General features: G+C 42.3%; 1 protein-coding gene across 1 annotated transcript in view; it reads left to right on the top strand.

Annotated features, from left to right (window-relative positions):
- Window positions 1–19,841, top strand: part of LOC149300304 (immunoglobulin superfamily member 10-like) — a 56,234-nt gene that overhangs the window by 21,764 nt on the left and 14,629 nt on the right. The window contains exons 5-6 of the mRNA XM_089485292.1: window positions 17,209–17,328; window positions 19,661–19,790. Of these exons, the coding sequence (XP_089341418.1) occupies window positions 17,209–17,328; window positions 19,661–19,790 (250 nt within the window). The remainder of the gene's footprint in view (window positions 1–17,208; window positions 17,329–19,660; window positions 19,791–19,841) is intronic.

The following is a 19,841-nucleotide window of genomic DNA, read 5'->3' as shown; positions in this document are numbered from 1 at the left end:
GGGCACCCTGGCAGCCCCATGTCGGTCACCCGGGCTCCTAGGCCTGGCCCGTAGTCAAAGGGTAAGAGGCCAGCCCAGAAGCCTCTCCAGTGGGCAGCCCTCTTTAGTCTCCTCTGCAGGCATGGGAGACCTTTCTCCAGGGCTTCCTTTCCCCTCTGGGCACTCAGCCCAGACTCGGCTCCCTCCCAACCTGATGGAACCCTCCCATGGTTACCCTGACTACGGGCTTGTCCCGAGTCAGCTCCACATTCCCCCACCCAAACAACAAGAGCCCACTCCAAAGCAGCAGCAGTTTCACTTACCCCTACCTGGCTCTCCGAGCTGGGGCTCGTTTTGCCCACTGGACCATGCCGCTGGGGAGGAGTGCCGGTTTCCCTTCCTCCCATAATTGGTGACAGCCGCTGGGGAGGGTCGCCGTCTGCGCCCCCTCCCGGATGCTCGTGCTGGGGAGCGCCAGATAATGGGGGTGTAAGCAGTGCAGGGCAGAGGTCAGCGACTCTCTGCCCGGTTGCCAGTGCTTCTGCTGGTGCAGGGAACGGTGCTGGGCAGAGAACAGCATCACTCTGCCTTGTAGCCAGCGCTTCCGCTGGTGGTTCCCTGCTAGCAGGTGGGGACCCTTCGCTGTGGGGCGGGCAGAGGCCAGCAGCACTCTGCCCTGTTGCCGGCGTTTCAGCCAGAGCGAGGATTGCTGGTGCAGGACAGAGGTCAGTGACGCTCTGCCCGGTTGCCAGTGCTTCTGCTGGTGCAGGGAACGTTGCTGGGCAGAGAACAGCGTCACCCTGCCTTGTGGCCAGCTCTTCCGCTGGTGGTTCCATGCTAGCAGGTTGGGACCCTTCGCTGTGGGGCGGGCAGAGGCCAGCAGCACTCTGCCCTGTTGCTGGCGTTTCAGCCAGAGCGAGGATTGCTGGTGCAGGACAGAGGTCAGCGACTCTCTCTCCGGGTGCCAGCACTTCTGGTTGGTCCTCGTTAGCCGGCGGGTACACTGTGCTGGGGGATGAGCAGAGGCCAGCAGCACTCTGCCCCGTGGCCGGCTCTTCTGCCGGTCTGGCATTTTGCGGTGCTGGGCAGAGGATCGCGTCGCACTGCTCTGGTGGGTCCCTGCTAGCAGGCAGGGACCTTTCACTGTGGGGGGGGCAGAGGCCAGTGGCACTCTGCCCCGCTGCCGGCGCTTCAGCCGGAGCAGGAGGGGCGCATGGTGCTGGGCAGAGAACAGCGTCCCTCTGCCCTGTTGTTGGCGCTTCTGCCGCCTCTAGTGGAAACCCATAGACTGCTGCCTCAAATTCCGGCGACTGCATGCGGTCCATAATCGCCCGGAAGACTTCCTCCCAAAAGTGATTGCCCACTTTCACCTCTTTGGGCTCTGGCTGCAATACCAGGGGCAGAGTGGCTGAACCTTCAAGTCCGGAGGCTTGCCAATTACAGTGAGCGGCCTCCGGAGCTCGCTCTGTGACATCTGTTGGCTCACACTGCAGGGCGTAGCGCCCCTCGAACAGCGCCAAGTATTCTGCCTCAAGGCACCATTCTCTGTCTACTAGTCTCTCAAGGTCTTGGCTGAGTTCACTTGTTGCAGTGGGCGGCAGGGCTCTCCGGCGCTTGTCACTAATGTCCCACCATCGGTCCATGTTGCCATTGCCAAAGACATCCCTTTCCTCGAATGCCTCCCACAACAGGCCAGGCCCGCCAACATCCATCCCTTCCGGAGAATGGGGCTTTCTGGATTTTCGCTGTGGGCCTCGGGCTTCCCAGTATATGGCTCGGTACTCCTCTTCGAGCCCAATCTCCTGTCGGATCAGCTTCTCTAGCTCTGCAACCTCACCTGGAGACGCAGGTCCCCCGAACAAGTAGAGCCTCCCATTCACCTGGTCCCTGATTCGTTGTTCTAGGGTGGGCAGATGTGTACCTTGGTGGGCGCTCCACTTTTCTAGGGCCGCTCTCCATCCCACGAGCCGGGCTCGGGTCCGTCTATCAAACTCCCATACTGGAGTCTCCGATTCGAGGGTCTCATCTCCCCTCCAAGTCACCCCGCATCCCGGTGACTGTTCAATCCACTCCATCTGTGGATCCGTTTGGCTCTTCCTCGCCAGGGTATAACTTTGTTCTGCGGCTAGTTGCTTTGGTCCGCTCTGGTCTGGAAGGAGTAGATCCCACCGCTGCCACCAATGTCACGGAGCTGGCTAGTCCGACCGACTACCTCCCCTGTCTTGTGCTCCCTTAGCCTGGGACAACACACTTTCCCCGGTTCCCCAGTCACTAGCCGAGACTCAGTGTAGGGTAAAACCAAACGAAGACTGATTTATTTTGGACACACAGGACTGGATATATCCAGCAAAACACACATTAACATAAAACAAGATATTGGGACACAAACCGCCCCCTTAATCTGCCAGAGACAACAGGGGCAGTAACGGGATTAACAATACAATAGGTGTGGGGGGGGTGACTGATTTATACAACATTAAACATCAAAGAATGGTGGTCACTCCCTGGTGGCAGATCCTGGCTGTCTGCTGGAGATAATCCCCTCAGTGATGAGAAGATACTGCTGGGGGTAGCCACAGAAGTCTCTACAAACCCAGGGCCCATAGTCAATAGGGAGGAGGCTGGCAGTCAGGCTTCTCCAGTGGCCCCAGTGATGGAGGCTTCCGTCACAATAATGTCACGGAGCTGGCTAGTCCGACCGACTACCTCCGCTGTCTTGTGCTCCCTTAGCCTGGGACAACACACTTTCCCCGGTTCCCCAGTCACTAGCCGAGACTCAGTGTAGGGTAAAACCAAACGAAGACTGATTTATTTTGGACACACAGGACTGGATATATCCAGCAAAACACACATTAACATAAAACAAGATATTGGGACACAAACCGCCCCCTTAATCTGCCAGAGACAACAGGGGCAGTAACGGGATTAACAATACAATAGGTGTGGGGGGGGGTGACTGATTTATACAACATTAAACATCAAAGAATGGTGGTCACTCCCTGGTGGCAGATCCTGGCTGTCTGCTGGAGATAATCCCCTCAGTGATGAGATGATACTGCTGGGGGTAGCCACAGAAGTCTCTACAAACCCAGGGCCCATAGTCAATAGGGAGGAGGCTGGCAGTCAGGCTTCTCCAGTGGCCCCAGTGATGGAGGCTTCCGTCACAATTCTTCCCCCTCCGAATTGGACTGACATAGGATGAGACCCCAAACGGGTTGACTCCGTAGTCAGTCAGTTTATTTGGTCCATTAATGCCCTCCCAAAATTGTTGCTCCTGCTGCTGCTGGGAAGATGGGCCAGCTGCGCCATCTCCCGGGTACCGCTGGGGAGGGATGCCTCCTGCATCCCCTCCCTGGTGCTCCTGCTGCCGTTGAGGAGGGAGTTCAGGTTGATCCGGTCCCAGAATTAGGTTCTGCCGCTGGGGAGATGGACCGGCTGTTCCACCTCCCTGCTTCTGCTGGGGGGGCGGGTCGGCCGCTGTATCTCCCTGAATTCCTGCAGCTTTGGTAGGTGCTGGGCAGAGGCCAGCGATGCTCTGCCCTGTTGCCAGCACTTCAGCTGGGGTTAGGGCATCTTGTGGGTCGGCCTGCCGCTGGGGAGGGAGGGCCGCTTCCTCCGCTCCCGGACATGTGAGCTGCCGCTGGGGATAAGGGCCGGCTGCCGCATCTCCCTGGATCCCTGTAGTGATTGCAGGTGTGGGGCAGAAGCCAGCAGCGCTCTGCCCTGTTGCCAGCTCTTCAGCTGGGACTAAGAGATCTGGGCAGACTGCCCAGCATTCTGAGGACCCAGGTGTGGAGACTGCAGTGTTATCCACCCCTCTTGGGTTAACATCCTCAGACAATAAATCAAATAAATCCCCAGTCTCTGGTTGTGGTGTAAAGTCGCGCAGCTCCAGTATTGGATCTGGATTAGCTGTCCAGCATCCCTGTGACTCAGGGGTGGAGACCACAGTCCCATCCACCCCGCCTGGGTCAACATCCTCAGCTGACCACTCAATCACATCCACAAAATCCACACAATCCCTGGACACTGGGGCATTCTGTTGAACGCGTTCGAACAGTTTTTTATACGCCTTCTCCAGTTCCCACTCCTGTGTAATTAAAAAGTCTAAATCACCTTTAAGTTCTAGTGCATCTGGGAGGTCCCACTCCCTGAAATCCCGGATGTCCTCAATCCGCCACTCCGCTGTGCTGCCGAAGTCCGGATCCTCCTGAAGACTATCCCATAATAATCCCAGGCCACCGAAGTCATAGCCCTCTGGAGAACATTCTTTCGCAGTTCCCCAATATGCTTGCTCTGTATACCACTGCAGAGCCCTATAGTGATCTTCCAGCTCTACCTCCTGTTGGACCAGCTTGTCCAATTCGGATACCCATTGCTCCTGGGGTTGCTGTCCCAGGAAAGACATCCGTAGTTCCCGCTGGTCTCTAATCTTTTGTTCGGAGCTTGGAAGACACTGACCCCGGCGTATAACAGCCCTCTGCCATACTGACCGTCGAACCACTTGCCTCAGGTTCTGGTATTGTTCTGTAGGCAGGGCAGTGGTGTAGCAGGAGAGGATGACCCGCAGCAGCCCCTGGAATTCTGATACCACATCCATGTCCTCGTCAAGGCGACCGAAGTCTGCCGTCCTGTCGGTTAATCCCGGTAGAAAGTAAGTGTCCCTCGGACTAAGAAGCAATCCCACCGCTGCCACCAATGTGACGGATCGTCCTGTGCCCCAGACTGGACACATCCGCCCGTCAGCTCCTTCCCTCTCCCAGTAAGCGGACACGCTGTGGCTGTCCGAAGAAAGCAGTCACAGACCAGCACTTCCCTCAATCATGAGACAGGACTTCATGCTTTGAGGTTAAAAACAGAACTCCCTTTATTACAAACACACAGAACTTATATACAATCTACATTCACTGTGCACCGAACCCAACCCCCAATCCTATCAGCCACATCCCCTCACAAATCCCATCAGCCACATCCCCTCACAAATCCCATCGGTATACAGGGGATGTATCAGGTGAGGGGATTAAGGGATACAATGGGTTCCCCCACCTGTGTTATCCCCCCTGTAGTGCGGGTGCCGTCTGGGCAGACAGGGCTGTGTTGGCTGATTAAGAGCCCCAGCCAGATTATAGGATCGTCTCTTTGAAGGCACATTCAAACGGTACAAATAAATATAATAATAATAATAACAGTGAAGATCAGACATAGGTTCTTCACAGATATGTTCTCTGAAAGTCTGGTTTTCATTAAATTTGGTTGCATAAATATTTTATGGAAAGAAAAAAGGGATCCCTGTATGTTGTTTAACATAATCCCTCAGTGGACTATTTTTTAGTAACAAGATATTTATAACACTACAGAGAGACAGCCTAGATCTTGTAATAAAAAAAATTATGTGAAATCTAAATAATATATTCATAAACTGTGCCATGGTACCCTTTACTTTAGCAATATTAAAAAAGGAAACTAAATGTATTGTGCATCTTTGTCCTTTTTAAAGTTTGGCCAGAATGTTCAAGTTGGTGTTTACCTAATGCAACATTTCTCCATTTTAACAGTCATAAATGTATCTTGTATACCAAACAGTGTATGGTCTTTTTATCTTAATTTAGTTTATTCTATTTTATTTTGGACTTTCCAGTTTGATCCTGGAATCGGCAGAATATGGGTTCACTTACTGAAGGAATCTTTTATCTCTGTGAACCCAAACCAGACTTCCTGAGAGGCAATAAATACTTTTCCTAAGATACCTAAGAAACATTTAGTTATTTTGTCTTGCAGCTCACTGGATTTCTTTCATAAACTGTGACTAGTGTTTCTAATTTGAGTTGGCTGAGATCCCAGAATAAGTCTAGGATCTCAGCCAACTCAAACTAGAAACAAGAATCTCTTCTGTTGATTGAAGTATATTGTTCACACAACTTAAAACAGTTACTGTGTCAGCACCGGTTAAATGTACTTGCTGATGTTTTTTTTTTCTTGATGGTGTCTTCTTTTAGCATAAGTCTAGATGAAATTAAATGAAAAATGTTACCCTTGTTGAAAATAACACTTTAGTCTTGTCATTGAATCATTGAATCATTAATTCTAGAACTTTAGCCATCTACTTTATAGAACATGTCTTCTTTGGATCTTTTCTCCCGTCTTATCTCTTTTTATTTTTTATTTATTTATTTATTTATTTTATTATCACAAACGTAAGTGTACAGACATATATAAAATACAAAATGGGAAGTCGTGATTCATTGACAACAGATTATACATACATGTACACCATTTTACATATGTATATTTACAAAAAAAAAACAGTTGAGATTATCTCGTGGTGTCACTTCGGAAAAAATCACGACATCACATAATATCAAAAAAGAGCCTAAGTTATCAGGTAGTTTTTAGGCCTCCTATTCACACTAACATTCACACCAGCCATACTCAAAAGGAGCTCAAAATCTATTATGTAGCAAACTACAACATTTCTATTACCAGTTTTTATACATTTCTCTTTTTTTTTTTTTTAATTTATGTAGTTGGATATTTATTCAGCCAGGGTTTCCAAATCTTATTAAATTTATGTATTCTTTGTTGTGCTTGAAAGAAGCCTTGTTCCATCAAGCATTGGTACTTTATTTGAGTAATTACAGATTCAATAGATATTATTGTTTTTTGTTGCCATTTCCTCACGATACATATCTTCATAGCCATGAAGCATTGTATTACTAAGGATCTTTGGTTAAATGTTAAGTTAGACATACCTAAATGCAATAATGCTTTATCTGGTGTCAAATTGATATCTTTATCAATAATTTTGGATATTAATACAGATAGATCCTTCCAAGAATGTAGGATCTGACTGCAATCCCACCATATATGTCTGAAGGTTCCTTGTTCCTTATTACATCTCCAACATATTGGAGAATATTTTTGGTGATATTTAGCTAATTTGGTTGGAGTCAAATACCATCGGAACATGATTTTATAGTGTGTTTCAATCATGTTTAGACAATGGAAGATTTTATTTATTTCTACTAGGCTGTTTATTCATTGGGATTTGTCTGATTGAATATTAAGGTCCTGATGCCATTTATACATTACATTAGTACAATTTGGGGATTCAATTTCCTCCATTAATAAATAACACCTCTTTAAACATTTGGGGGTTAACTCGAGGGTAAACATTTCATTAAACTGGCAACTCATTTTAGATGTATTACCGAAATATAAATTTGACCTTAAATAATATCTAATTCTTAGTACATTATAAGTTTCTGTATTACCATAGTTAAACTCCCCAGAGAGTTGTTGAAACGATTTTAGGTCTCCTAGATGTAATATATCTTTAATTTGTTTATTTCTAGATCCGCTCCAATTTCTAAGACTCAGCTGGGGAATATTAACCTGAAGTATTTCTAATGGGGCTGTAGGTATGATTTTATTTTTCATGCCTATACTACGTTTGAATGTATTCCAAAATTCCATTGTACTTTTAATTGTAATAGGGAGAACTTTAGTAATTTTAATTGATTTATCATGACGCTGCCATAAAAGGCATTCTAAGTTGGTCATCCCAATTATTTCTTGTTCTATGAGGAACCATGCTTCATTGTGACTAGATTTATATTGTAATTTTAAGATGTGAGTTAACATACTAGCTTGGACATATCTCCCCAATTTTGGGACATTAAAACCACCATTTCTTTTACTCGCATATAATGTTTTCTTTGAAATCCTGGGTTTTTTCCCTGCCCAAATAAATCTTTCTATATTATGTTGAAATGTTTGTATCCAATGCATCGGAAGTCTAACTGGTATCATAAATACAACCATATTCATTCTCCCTAGCCATGATACAAATAGCCCCTTCCGCTATATGTTTTAATAATTTGTCACGTAATTTACTTTTGTTGTTCTCAATAATATTAGAAATTTTAATTGGAATTATAATACCTAGATATTCTATTTTTTTCGTACCCCAAACTTCCTCCAGTTGGGTCCTAATAGGTTCAGGAATGTCTACCAAGGTAGCTTGTGTCTTCGTTGTATTAAGTTTATAATTAGATATTCTACTAAAGATTGAGATTTCTCCCATTAATATTTTTAGAGAATTTACTGGATCATATAGGGAAATAAAGACATCATCTGCATAGAGACTAATTTTGTTTTCCAAATCTCCTATCCCGTCTTATCTCTTGACTGATTTAAGGTGAATTGATTTTATATGCAATTCTATCTGTAACCTCAAGCTATATTTTAACAACTACTTTGCTATGGGTTTCTACTTGGCATTGTCTGCCACATCTCACCACTGATAAAGCAGGATTATATATATATATATATATATATATATATATATATCACAAGCTTTTTGTCATTGTCATTTTTTTTCACTACCTCTTACTGCAATATTACCGCCATATACCGTATTTGTTCGATGATAAGACGAGGTTTTTTTCAGAGCAAATGCTCTGAAAAATACCCCTCGTCTTCTAATCGGGGTCGTCTTCTAATCAGACCTCAAATAGATACTGCTTGTTACGTATATAAGTGTGTTTCAACATTACAGAGCCCAGTGCCATTTCAATTAATTTAAGGTATTTCCATACTCGAAAGTTAGTGGTTGAGATATGGACAGAAGAAATGCACTAATTCAAAACAGACTTTGTTTTAACTAGAAGCAAAGGAGTTCTGAGGAAATGGCTCTATTGTACTTGAATAGGGCTAAAGGTTTATAATTTCCATTCCTAATTGTTAAATCTCAGTTTTTGTAAATATTGTATTAAAGTACAAAAAAGTACCCTCATCAATTATCACAAAGTGATTACAAATTAGCCATGACGAGAGCCTATTCCTGTTTTATTAGTAGCAAGTATGACTCATCCATCTTTGAACAGCCAGCTATTAACCATTGCATATTAGAGCATTACCATCTGTTAAACTCTGATTTAATTACCAGAACCAATGTGCCATGCTGTATACAAATATTACAAGAGTACTCTTATTTATTGCATTTTTATTATGGATAGAATACAAAAGGTAGAATGATGTGTGTTAATGACTTTAAAAATGTAATACAAAATGTTATGCTACTTGTCCAGCTTACATCTGAGCTTGTTCTAGCATGTCTTAAATGAGCTTGATAAGAATTTCCTTTAAACATGATATAAACTGAGATCATTTATATATGTTGCAGTCTTGTTGGATTTGTATGCGTGTTGTGTCCTTGGATTGTCCTTGACACATTAGCAAATTAAGTTTGACAAAGAGTTTTAGCTGGAGGTATGACTACTCCATCATTGACTAAAGTCAGTACACCAAAAAAACACCAAACAAGTAGGTTATGAGTAGAGAGCTGTGATCACATATGCGCTTTGAAAGCTATGTGGGTGTTGTGTCCACTGCCTGGATGTATTCTTCTTCAGCAAAGGTATAGAAAAGCACAGCTGGGTTAGGTATTGTGATAAAATACAAAGTAATACAAAATAACAGTGATAATAACACAATTGTGTCAAAACTAAACTGTAGTGACCGAAACTATGTCGACCGAGCCAAGGCAAGTATTATATGTTGGATAGATCAGCAGATCAAAAAATTGGAGGCATCATCCGGTGAACCAGCACAGGAGAGAGATAAGGAATCTATGGACTGCTGGAGGTTTGGAGGTTTAGCTGTACAAAAGCTGTAGAGGACTCATGATTTGTAGTTGGAGATTTTCTGCTGCTTGACTCTTAAGTGTTGATGAGTAGGTCTCCCTCTTTCATCCCTCTCTCAGTCTTGCCTCCACTTCATGGCTTGTTCTTAGTATGTGGGTATATCACTATGGGTTTTGGGACGTAGGATAATGTTTAAGACCAGACCTTACTGCGAAATTACATCCAGTGTATCCTATTTGCGGTTACCTTTTGCCCGCGAGAATGGTGTCGGCATGTGCCTACATGGTAAGGGTTACTGGTACAGCCTTGGGCATCTTTGTGTATACACGGGTTTTGGAGAGTCTTGCACTAGGGAGGGGTTGTGAACCGTGAAGTGTAGGGAGCTGTAATAAATTAATACATTTTGCATGAGGTGAAATGTCTGTGTTATGGAGAGGTCTTCCGTTCTCCAGCAATCACTTTGAGAGATTCTCTGACAGCATTGTGCCGGATGACCGAGGTGTAGCATATTTAACTTCAATATTGCCCCCTCTGTGAGCTTTGGGTGGGCCTTGGTGCTTATTAGCTGGTAGCTAGAGTTGTGCTGTGCTTAAAACCTGACCATAAATGACTGATTGGGGGCCGCATGGGTCTACAAGGTCACCCGGGTGCCTCATATGAGACTCTAAGGGGTCCGATAGCTCTCACTGTTATTGTGCCAAAAGCCTCAGTTGGGCTACAGGGCTATGGCTGGTGGTCGCCAGGAGCACGCCTTGGCAGCATGAAATCACAGAAATGAGCCCACTATTGGATACAGGGCTTTATCCTTGACACAATTTGTTGTGAATTGAGCCTGAAGGATAGGAGCGTTTGAAGGGAGCATGTTGCCAAGATGGAAGTCCTGGACTGTCCCTTTAAAGGTTCTGTTCCACCTGAATGAATTATTTTAATAACTAAATGCAGCATAAGAAGTATAATTTCTGGTACTATATTGAATGCTCAAAACTTGTATTAATCATGTTGAATGGCTATATAAATTTTGGCACCACTAATTTGTCATGTGACACAAAAGCGGACACTTTTAATATTATGATATATCCAAATGATGGATCTGCTGATGTGTATTGTCCACATTGTCCACATAGACCAAAAATGATTCAGACAAATTTTTTGTTTTGTTTTTCGTCCATTCATTTTTCTGCCAACAAACTGAGTGGAAAAAAACAACAAAATGCAAACTAAAATTCTGAGCTCTCTGCTTTGTTTTTGTTTCGTTGGAGGTCCCTCCTCGTTTTTAGACATTTGTACGAATTAACAAAATTGGCAACTTTTGTTAAAATTAAAATGTGTACAAACCCGAATGCACAAGTCTAATATTTTCTTCTCTCTCTGGTTTTATTTCATGATTTACAATACTTCTTATAGAATCAACTAATTTCAAACAACAGATATCTCTTTTAGTTAAAGTCTACTACCGCATATTTTAATCTAAGGAATACAAACAGACTGCTCTTCTATGATTAAAACAGTTTGGTATGTAAGAGGAAAAAGCCATATGTGAAACATACAAAAAGCTTTTAAAAACCACATCAGAAAGCTGACAAGTCTTTATATCATTGTAAATGTCACTTCTGTGAAACATAATCAAAGCGAGACCATGTCCCATGATCAGACACACATGTATGACTTACTGGAGAAAGCAGGCTCAAATACAACAGTAAAATAGACCTAATAGACAATCGTAAATCAAACATTCTAATAAAGTTTTTGGTGTGAAGAAGAAACGCTCATCATAGTTTAATAGATTACTCTCTCCTGGACACTTATAGCTGACTGGACCAATTTGTTCAACAGTTGTACAAAATTAACTATTTGGGAATTATTAAGTCTTTTTCACAAATCATTTGGGAGAGTAAGAATAAATGAAGTAAAATAAAAACTAGACTTGTGCATTTGTCTTCGGGCGAACATGAAAACGAACACGAAGAGTGCGTTTTCGTGTTCGTTCCGAAGACATGCCGAAGAGAAGACAGAGGCGGTAAAACGTAGGCGAAGACGAAGACCTTCGTGATCGTCTTCGTCTACCATTCTTTCCCCCCCTTCTAACTTACCTTGTCTTCGCGGCAGTTCCCGGAAGTGGAAATCCGCAGGTTCGCCGTCACGGGTTATAGGGCAGTGCGAATGAGCCTATTGGTCGCCTACAGGGACCTCCTCTGGCATCAACCAATTGGTTGATGCCAGAGGAAGACCCTGCAGGTGACCAATAGGCTCATCCCACTGGTCTCCCTCCCTGTTCATTTAGTTAAATGTCCGTACGAGCGACTTTATTGGTCGCTCGTACGGAAATTTAACTAATTGAACAGGGAGGGAGTCCAGTGGGATGTGCCGGGTAAGTTGCAGCATTGGGGTTTTAAAACCCCAATGCTGCAACTTACCCTGCAGATGCCACTGGTCTTTAACTAATTGAACAGGGAGGGAGACCAGTGGCATCTGCAGGGTAAGTTGCAGCATTGGGGTTTTAAAACCTCAATGCTGCAACTTACCCGGCACATCCCACTGGTCTCCCTCCCTGTTCAATTAGTTAGTCTGTGCCGGGTTAAATGTCCGTACGAGCGACCAATAAAGTCGCTCGTACGGACATTTAACTAATTGAACAGGGAGGGAGACCAGTGGGATGTGCCGGGTAAGTTACGGCACCAGGAGTTAACAGTCTGTACGAGCGACCCTATTGGTCGCCAGCAGGGGGCTCGTCTGCCCCTGCTGACGACCAATAGAGTTGCTCATACGTACATTTAAACTCCTGGCGCCAGAGCTGCATTAACCCCGTATTAACCCCTTAACCGGCAAAAACGAAGAAAAAACGAACACGAAGAATGTCCACGAATATTCGCCCGAAGAGAAGACGGGAACAGGCGAATATTCGCGGAATACGAAGATTTTTTTTCCCCCGAAGACGAGCACGAAGACTTGGTGCCCAAGTCTAATAAAAACTATGTTTCCAGCTATCCGGTTTCTTCCAGGTATTGTTATGTCCCACAAGCCAATATTCATTTGCATCTCCAATAGCACAGATATTTGATACACAGAGTCCTTGCCTACTTTTACTAGAGGTCACTGGCCATTCTAGATGCTACATTCAGATATACCACTCCTTGACCACTAAAGATTACATTAGGTAAAGCCCAAACAAACAAAAGCACACCTCATGTGAAAGCTATGTACATGCTACAGTTGTCTAAATACCCACAAAGTGGGCAATTGTCCCCCTGCCAAAGGGAGTTAGAAAAGTTTCATTCGTTTTAGTTCCAGGAGGTTGAGTATAGCATGTTACTAAGCACCGAAAAGCGTTAGAATATGTATACCTTTAATTTTTGAGCGCCAGAGGCAGGACCCTATGGACACTGCAAGATGTAACATCTGCACTCTATTCCAACAGTCCGGCAGCTGTCTGTAGTGTTACATCAGGATCTCAGTTCATGGTGGGGCTGCTGGCTTAATATTACACAGCAGCCCCTGTTCAAACGACTTATCATTGTGAGATAGCCCTGAGATCGCATATTCTCTTGGTAAAACCTTCCCATCCAAGAGAGGCCAACAAGGGCTGACTGCACAATCTTAGGAACAACCATAACCAGAGGATGAGTAGCGTTTTACCACTGTATGATTTACATTACATGTGAGCAGACATGAAGCAGGTGGAAGTTTCTTATGGCCTGTATCCGCTGCCATACAATTTCTGTTGAGGGTTAGCCAGATGTTTCCAGATGCAGACTGAACTTTGGATGAGTAAAATGTGTTACATTTTTCTAGTTTATTAGTTGCACTGAAGACACTAAGAGACACTGAGCAGTAAGCAGTGGCACTATGGAGTCCCTCCTAAGTCAGGGGCACAGCCATTACCCTGCCCAAGCATGGAACTGGTGTGATTATCCATTATGCATATGTGTCTAGCTCTGGCACCACACTAAGTGCAAAAACTTTAATGGGTTTGGAGGAGAACAAACATAGGTGTGTCTGTATCTCTTACTTAGATAAAGGTGGCCCTAATGCAGGTGCATTTGCAATTTGTTTTCCCAAATACCGTATGTAAGCAAGTAAACCAAAACCATAGCATGTCCCTTACCGGCAATACTTTTTACTAGTGTGGCTGGTCCATCCCTAGCAATGCACTTACCTCTTGTGTAATACACCCTAACTCCCTCTAGAGTGCAAGCTCATTTGAGCAGGGCCCTCCTGACCTGTTGTTTCTGTATGTCATCTTGATATGTTACATACTAATTGTTATGTCCTGTCTACCCTTTGTAAAGTGCTGCGGAATCTGATGGTGCTATATAAAACGATAAATAATAATGCCCATAGCGAGAAATACCGGTAGTATATATACACTTTCCTAGTGAAACAAATGATAGATTTATTGGGCTGCAAGGGTGGCGTGGGAAGCACCCCACAGCTGTTCATTTCAGTGGAGGTAGCAGTCACTTGCCATTTTCATACTCACTACTCAGCTCACAAGAGATTTACAGCGTAAGGCTACCATGTGGATCCATCACATTAATCTTATTCCGTCTTCCCCCACCTATCAGTGGATATTTTAATGGTAGCTGGATAATTAATAGTCACAACGTTAAAAACACATGCATAGTGCTGATAATATCTACAGTTTTTGTTATCCTATATGTATGTCCACAGACTGATGGTTTCCATTAAGATATCGCAAACTAATATTGGGTAAATAAGGGCAAAAGGTGAATTATTAGTGAGAAAAAAACCATAGTTGGCATGTGAAGTCAGGGGATTTAGATGATAAATCCATTAAGTTAACAGCTATTTTAGACACGTTTAGGAGCTATCATACATTATCATACCACCATAATCTAAAAAAATAACTGATGTTACTGGGTAGACAAATATTTTAGTAAATCAGAACAAATATATCTATTTCTAAACTGATGTGTTTTTTTGTATTTTAAGTTCCGGTGATATTGAGAATTTTCATAAAATGGACTAGTGAAATTTGGTCAGTTGGATATGGATGACATGCTGTGCTATGCTGTTTTAACTCTGTTATTCTTTTTCACACTGGGAAGGATAGTGCACACTTTTTGTTCACTGCTGCTCCATTCAAGCCACTCAGTAGCTCTATTTAATGTTCAGTGAGACTGCAGGGGGCAGAGGGGAGACACAGACAGATGACTCAGGAAAGGAATTCCTAAAATATATAAAGAGATAGAAAGCAACTTCTACTTTTTACTAGGAACAGATGGAGAAAGACCTGTAAGGAGCAGAACTGCCCCAAGCAACAGAAGAAACTCTGCAAGAGACTTTTGAACGCATGTTGCTTGTAGCAAAAGACTGTGGATACACTGAAGAAGCCAGATGTTATGCATTTGCCAAATACTATAACAAATCCTGGATCAATTCAAACTGCGCATGAATGACTCACAAGTTGCACATTTTAGGGACTTTAATTCATTTATGAATTAATGTGGTGTGGACATCACCAGCAAGATAAGGATTTCTGTATCTATTGTAACAGACAAGACTTATTACTGCTCTCTTGATTCACTTGACCTCTTTTTATGGATCATATGTGAGGACTAAGTACCTGACCTGTGCACATTGCATTGGTGCTTGGTTGCAAGGAAACTGTGAGAAGAAGGGACCTTCAAAGGACAAGTGCAGGTATCTTTTGCTTTTACTTAAACCACAAGGTGTATTATTGCTTTGTAACATCCCTATATCCCACATTGTAAATGCATGTCTTACATGAGTGTGTATCCCTTAATAGCATTTGAAAATCCATTGATCATTGAGTAGCAAGCATTAATAAGGAAGTATATTCATGTATTAACTACTGTTGGTACTGCATTGCAGGATCTTCATCTTAATGATGTGCATGTTTATTTGTTTTCAAAGCAACATTTTGAAACAATGCATTTTAGGCATTTTAAAGAGTTTATATAAATAGTATATTTGCAAGCAAAGCTAATTATTCTTCATTGGAGTGGGTAATCTATAACAGTTAAGGTTCAATTTCAACACATAACTTGTTTGTTTCTTGTATGCCATGTCTGCTACCATAATATAATTTATGCTATAAACACTGTTTGTCAGGTTCCATTAAATTACAAAGCAAGGATTTTGGTTTCTTTAAGGTATCTTCAGTAAGCTATTCCACATGTGCTATTTAAACAGACAGTGCAAGTAACATAGAAGGCTCCTACTGAGCAATCATAACTCAACTTATGAAGGGATTGTAATAAAGTAATATTAACAATTACCTTTCCACACTTCTCTAAAAGAATAGGAAACCCCTTGCACAAAATCATTTGTGATATATAATTCCCAACATGCTCAGCCAGCAACAGCAACTGTAACACACAGGGGATGTTGGCCAGTCAAGAAAATGTGAAAAGTCAGAAGTCTGATTAGGTCATTCTAAAATATGTAAATCATCGGCAATGTATTCAATTTATACCACTTTACTAAGAGTGATCAGGTTATAAACCCATGTTGACACACAATAATTCATCACATATTATATACATTATCACATACAGTAAGCATTGGCAAAATCACATTCCCTTGACAATCGTTACCAACCAAAACACTGTTCAGTGGTGGCTCTCTGCCACCAATCCCAGCATAACACATCCAAATGCTTCATGTTTTTCTTAAACCACAGAAAAGAGAGGAAAAAAACTTAAAACACTACTGGAATCCAGTTCTGCAGAGAAGGGAAAGGGAAAAGCTATTAAATGATATCAGCATTTTCTTCTTGGAATTTTAACTTGCCAACACTATCCATCCACTTGAAACAGTTCATTTTCTTTGGAATTGTTACTTGGCTACAAGAGGGTTGACGTGTTCTTTGGCAAAAAATGATTCATGCACAATTTATGAACGTTAATCGATGAAACGTGTTTTAGATGTTACGAGTAGCTGGTATAATAGTTACTGCAGATATCGGTTACACGAATGATGTATAAACGAGACAGAAGCACCGTGTGTGGCACAATTTGACCGTTCTTGTTTGGACTATCTTCTCTGGTTATGATGAGAATGTGCCTTTACCAATGCACCATGGAGTGTAGTTTTTGGAGATGAAAATTCAAGCATTAGACTTCAAGAACCAAGGCTAGCATTGGCTCGTCAAAACGAGAAGTGCTGTAGTTTTAGTCCAGCTGTTATGGTGTGACAATCAGAACATTGGCTGACTTGACAAGTCAAGCTGGGTTTGGCTCGGCCCTGGCTCAACTTGTATCCCACTACAGTCATCTCACTTACCTGTACTTACAATGTGCAGTACTGTAGACAGATTATCAAATATTTTAGAAGATCCCAATACACTATCCATATGTCCACAACCCCCCCCCCCACATAGTTTAAGATAAAAATGCATTTTTTTGCTATTTTTTTATGTATTATATAATGATTTGTTATTTTTAGGTAACAGAAGACAGTTTTATGTTTGGTCTGTTGCTTTGTAGATTCTACTGGGGGATGGTCCTCTAAGACAGCCCATAAGGATGGAAGCACTATGTGGAACTCATCCTTGTCATCTTGGTTTCCTTATGATCCTATGGCTTACAATTCTTCCCAACAGAAGCGCAGCATGTCCCAAATCATGTGCCTGTTACGTTCCAACAGAGGTTCACTGTACTTTTAGGTACCTCACTCTAATCCCCAGGCGCATCCAGGCTAACGTGGAACGCATCAATTTAGGGTATGTTGTACAATGATACCTTTTTGTTCTTTTTCTTACATTTACTTTATGTAACGTGCATTTACTTGTGTTGAACAACTTAGCTATTGCATTTGTTTTGTTTACTGTTGTCTTTATTTTTCTAAAACAATTACTGATCATGATGACCACAGTGTATATAGTGGGGTATGTATACAGGCAACACAAGCATTGGGTTTTTACAATGGGACACCTTAAATAAGGTGTTTAATAAAGTATCACCTTCCTCTCCCTGATAGTCCCACAAAAGAAGAATGCATATTAAAGTTGATATACCAATGTCCGGTAAGTGCACGGAGATGTGTCCAGCAAAACACATGTCCTGCATTAAAACATCAGCAGACTCCTACATGCATTTGTAGGAGGGACACTATGAAAATTTAAAGCGACCACACAGCTATCATATGCATTAAAGTGCCCCTTTAAAGGGACAGTTTAATGTCGCTGACAGCCCCAGTAAAGAGTAATGCAATACTATAAAAAACAGCAAAAAACAAACCTGTAGCCAATGATTCTTCAAGCAGCAAGACAATAGCGGAAAATTGTTCCCATCGGAGCACTTTCAGCACATGCACACAAAGGTCTGAGTAGACCTAATCTGCAGAGTTCACGAGCCAGCACTGGGGGTAACTGGAGGAACAGTAAGTACATCACGCGCGAACGATGTGTTCAACTCCTTCTTGGAAAATAGCTGTGAGGAAAAGGCAAATTCATATAGGGGGATTTTGCTAAGGGGGAACACCACAGAAATGTAAGTGGACTTCTCTGCTAAAGCATCATAGTATGTACCGTACATAAACATAAACAAGTCCCTTTAAATAATAGTTACAGTACAGTCTGTTATAACATTACTTCTCGGTAATCAATCATGACTGTGTAAAAGATTTAAGAACAAATCAGGAACCATTACTGCATCAAAAGAGCATTTTTTTTAAAAAAAGGAAATGCCCGGTTTGCATCTCATGGTCACATTTTTTGACACCTTGCTTGGCAAAGGTCAACCGACCATGGCAGACACTCAAATTTTGATAAAAAAAAATACATATAAAAAAGTTCATATTAATACGCCCAGTGTAAACATCCCTGTAAAAAATAGCGACCAATGTGAACAATGACTTCTCTGTTAAAAAAAGCAAATTCTGTAACATGAATATGACCTAATAATCTCCATATGTGTCGATTTCATATTCCCTGCTGCACATGACATAATTGGGGGGTGTCAGTATGTTCTTGCCTGCACCAAGTTCTAACAGTGTATGCTCGTTAACATCTTACAGTTAGCAGGTTTCTGAATTAGCAGGGGTATTGGCAAAACAAATTCCGATAATGTCATTTTTGTTACGTTCCAAGGATGTGAAGACGAGTTTCAACTACTTTCTGTAATATAAAGCACATGTAATAATGAAATCTGTGCCAAGTATGTGAAAGTGTAAAAAATGTTTTATTGTACATATGGCGGTTTATCTTGTTGAAATAATTCTATCTTGTCTCTCTGAAAACTGAAGCAGAACTCAAGCATTCTTTTGGGCACATGCAGTGGAATTGTAAAATCTGAGGTTAATACAACAAACATTCCACTAGGGAAATCATACATGATTTTGCAATCATTTCCCAGAAAGCCATAAATTAATATGTAGGCAAAGTGTCTCTAATTGTAGCCCAGCTGTGGAGCAGAGAAGAGAGAGGGGATATGATAGAAACATTTAAAGGGTTTTGACAAAGTACAGGAGGGAAGTTTATTTCAAATGAGAAATGTTAAAAGACGAGGCCATAATCTAAAACTAGAGGGTCGAAACGCTTAGGAAGTTAACGTAAAGAAGTTTTACTTTACTGGCAAGGATGGTACATAAGTGGAACAGGTTTAGAGACATATGTCTTGAATGAGGCTTAAATATCGCATTTTGGGTAAAGCATGTGTGTCTATGTCAAAGCATCAATGGAAAGTGAGCACTAACTGAAAAACAATATTGTGTGGCTGATCACATGGCAAGCGAGCTTACAATATTAAAGACCCATGTTTGCTAAATGTATGTATTTGCCTTTTTGGGTTCGAAGACTGGTAATTTGTTCTTCTTTGTTTATTAAATATGGCTTAATTCCAAGTCAATGCTGCCATCCAGTAAATTGGGATTGAGCGCACATGCTATGTGTGTCAGTACCAAAACAGATGTATTCATCAAAAGTCCAAAGCATGGTATTACTGAAATCATAAACTGTTTTAGTCTTTCGTAATTCAGTATATATATTTCAGTAATTCATTATATTTGTAAAAGCAAAATGGTAAACACCATTTAATTGGCGTGCTTATTCATAGGTACAACAGTTTGAGTAGGCTAATGGAACATGACTTCTCGGGTTTGCAGAAGCTGGAGTTGCTGATGTTACACAGTAATGAGATCCAGACAATTCATGAAAGCACTTTTAATGATTTATCCTCTTTGCAGGTAAGACCTCTGAACAATTCCTATGGAGTTATATTGTCCACAACAATAGAT

The sequence above is a fragment of the Sceloporus occidentalis genome, unplaced genomic scaffold (assembly GCF_023333645.1).
Source record: "Sceloporus occidentalis isolate IW3139 unplaced genomic scaffold, rSceOcc1.0.p SCAF_25, whole genome shotgun sequence".
Taxonomy (NCBI): Eukaryota; Metazoa; Chordata; class Lepidosauria; order Squamata; family Phrynosomatidae; genus Sceloporus; species Sceloporus occidentalis.
The sequence above is the reverse complement of the archived record's forward strand: the minus strand, read 5'-3'. Positions and strand labels throughout refer to the sequence as shown.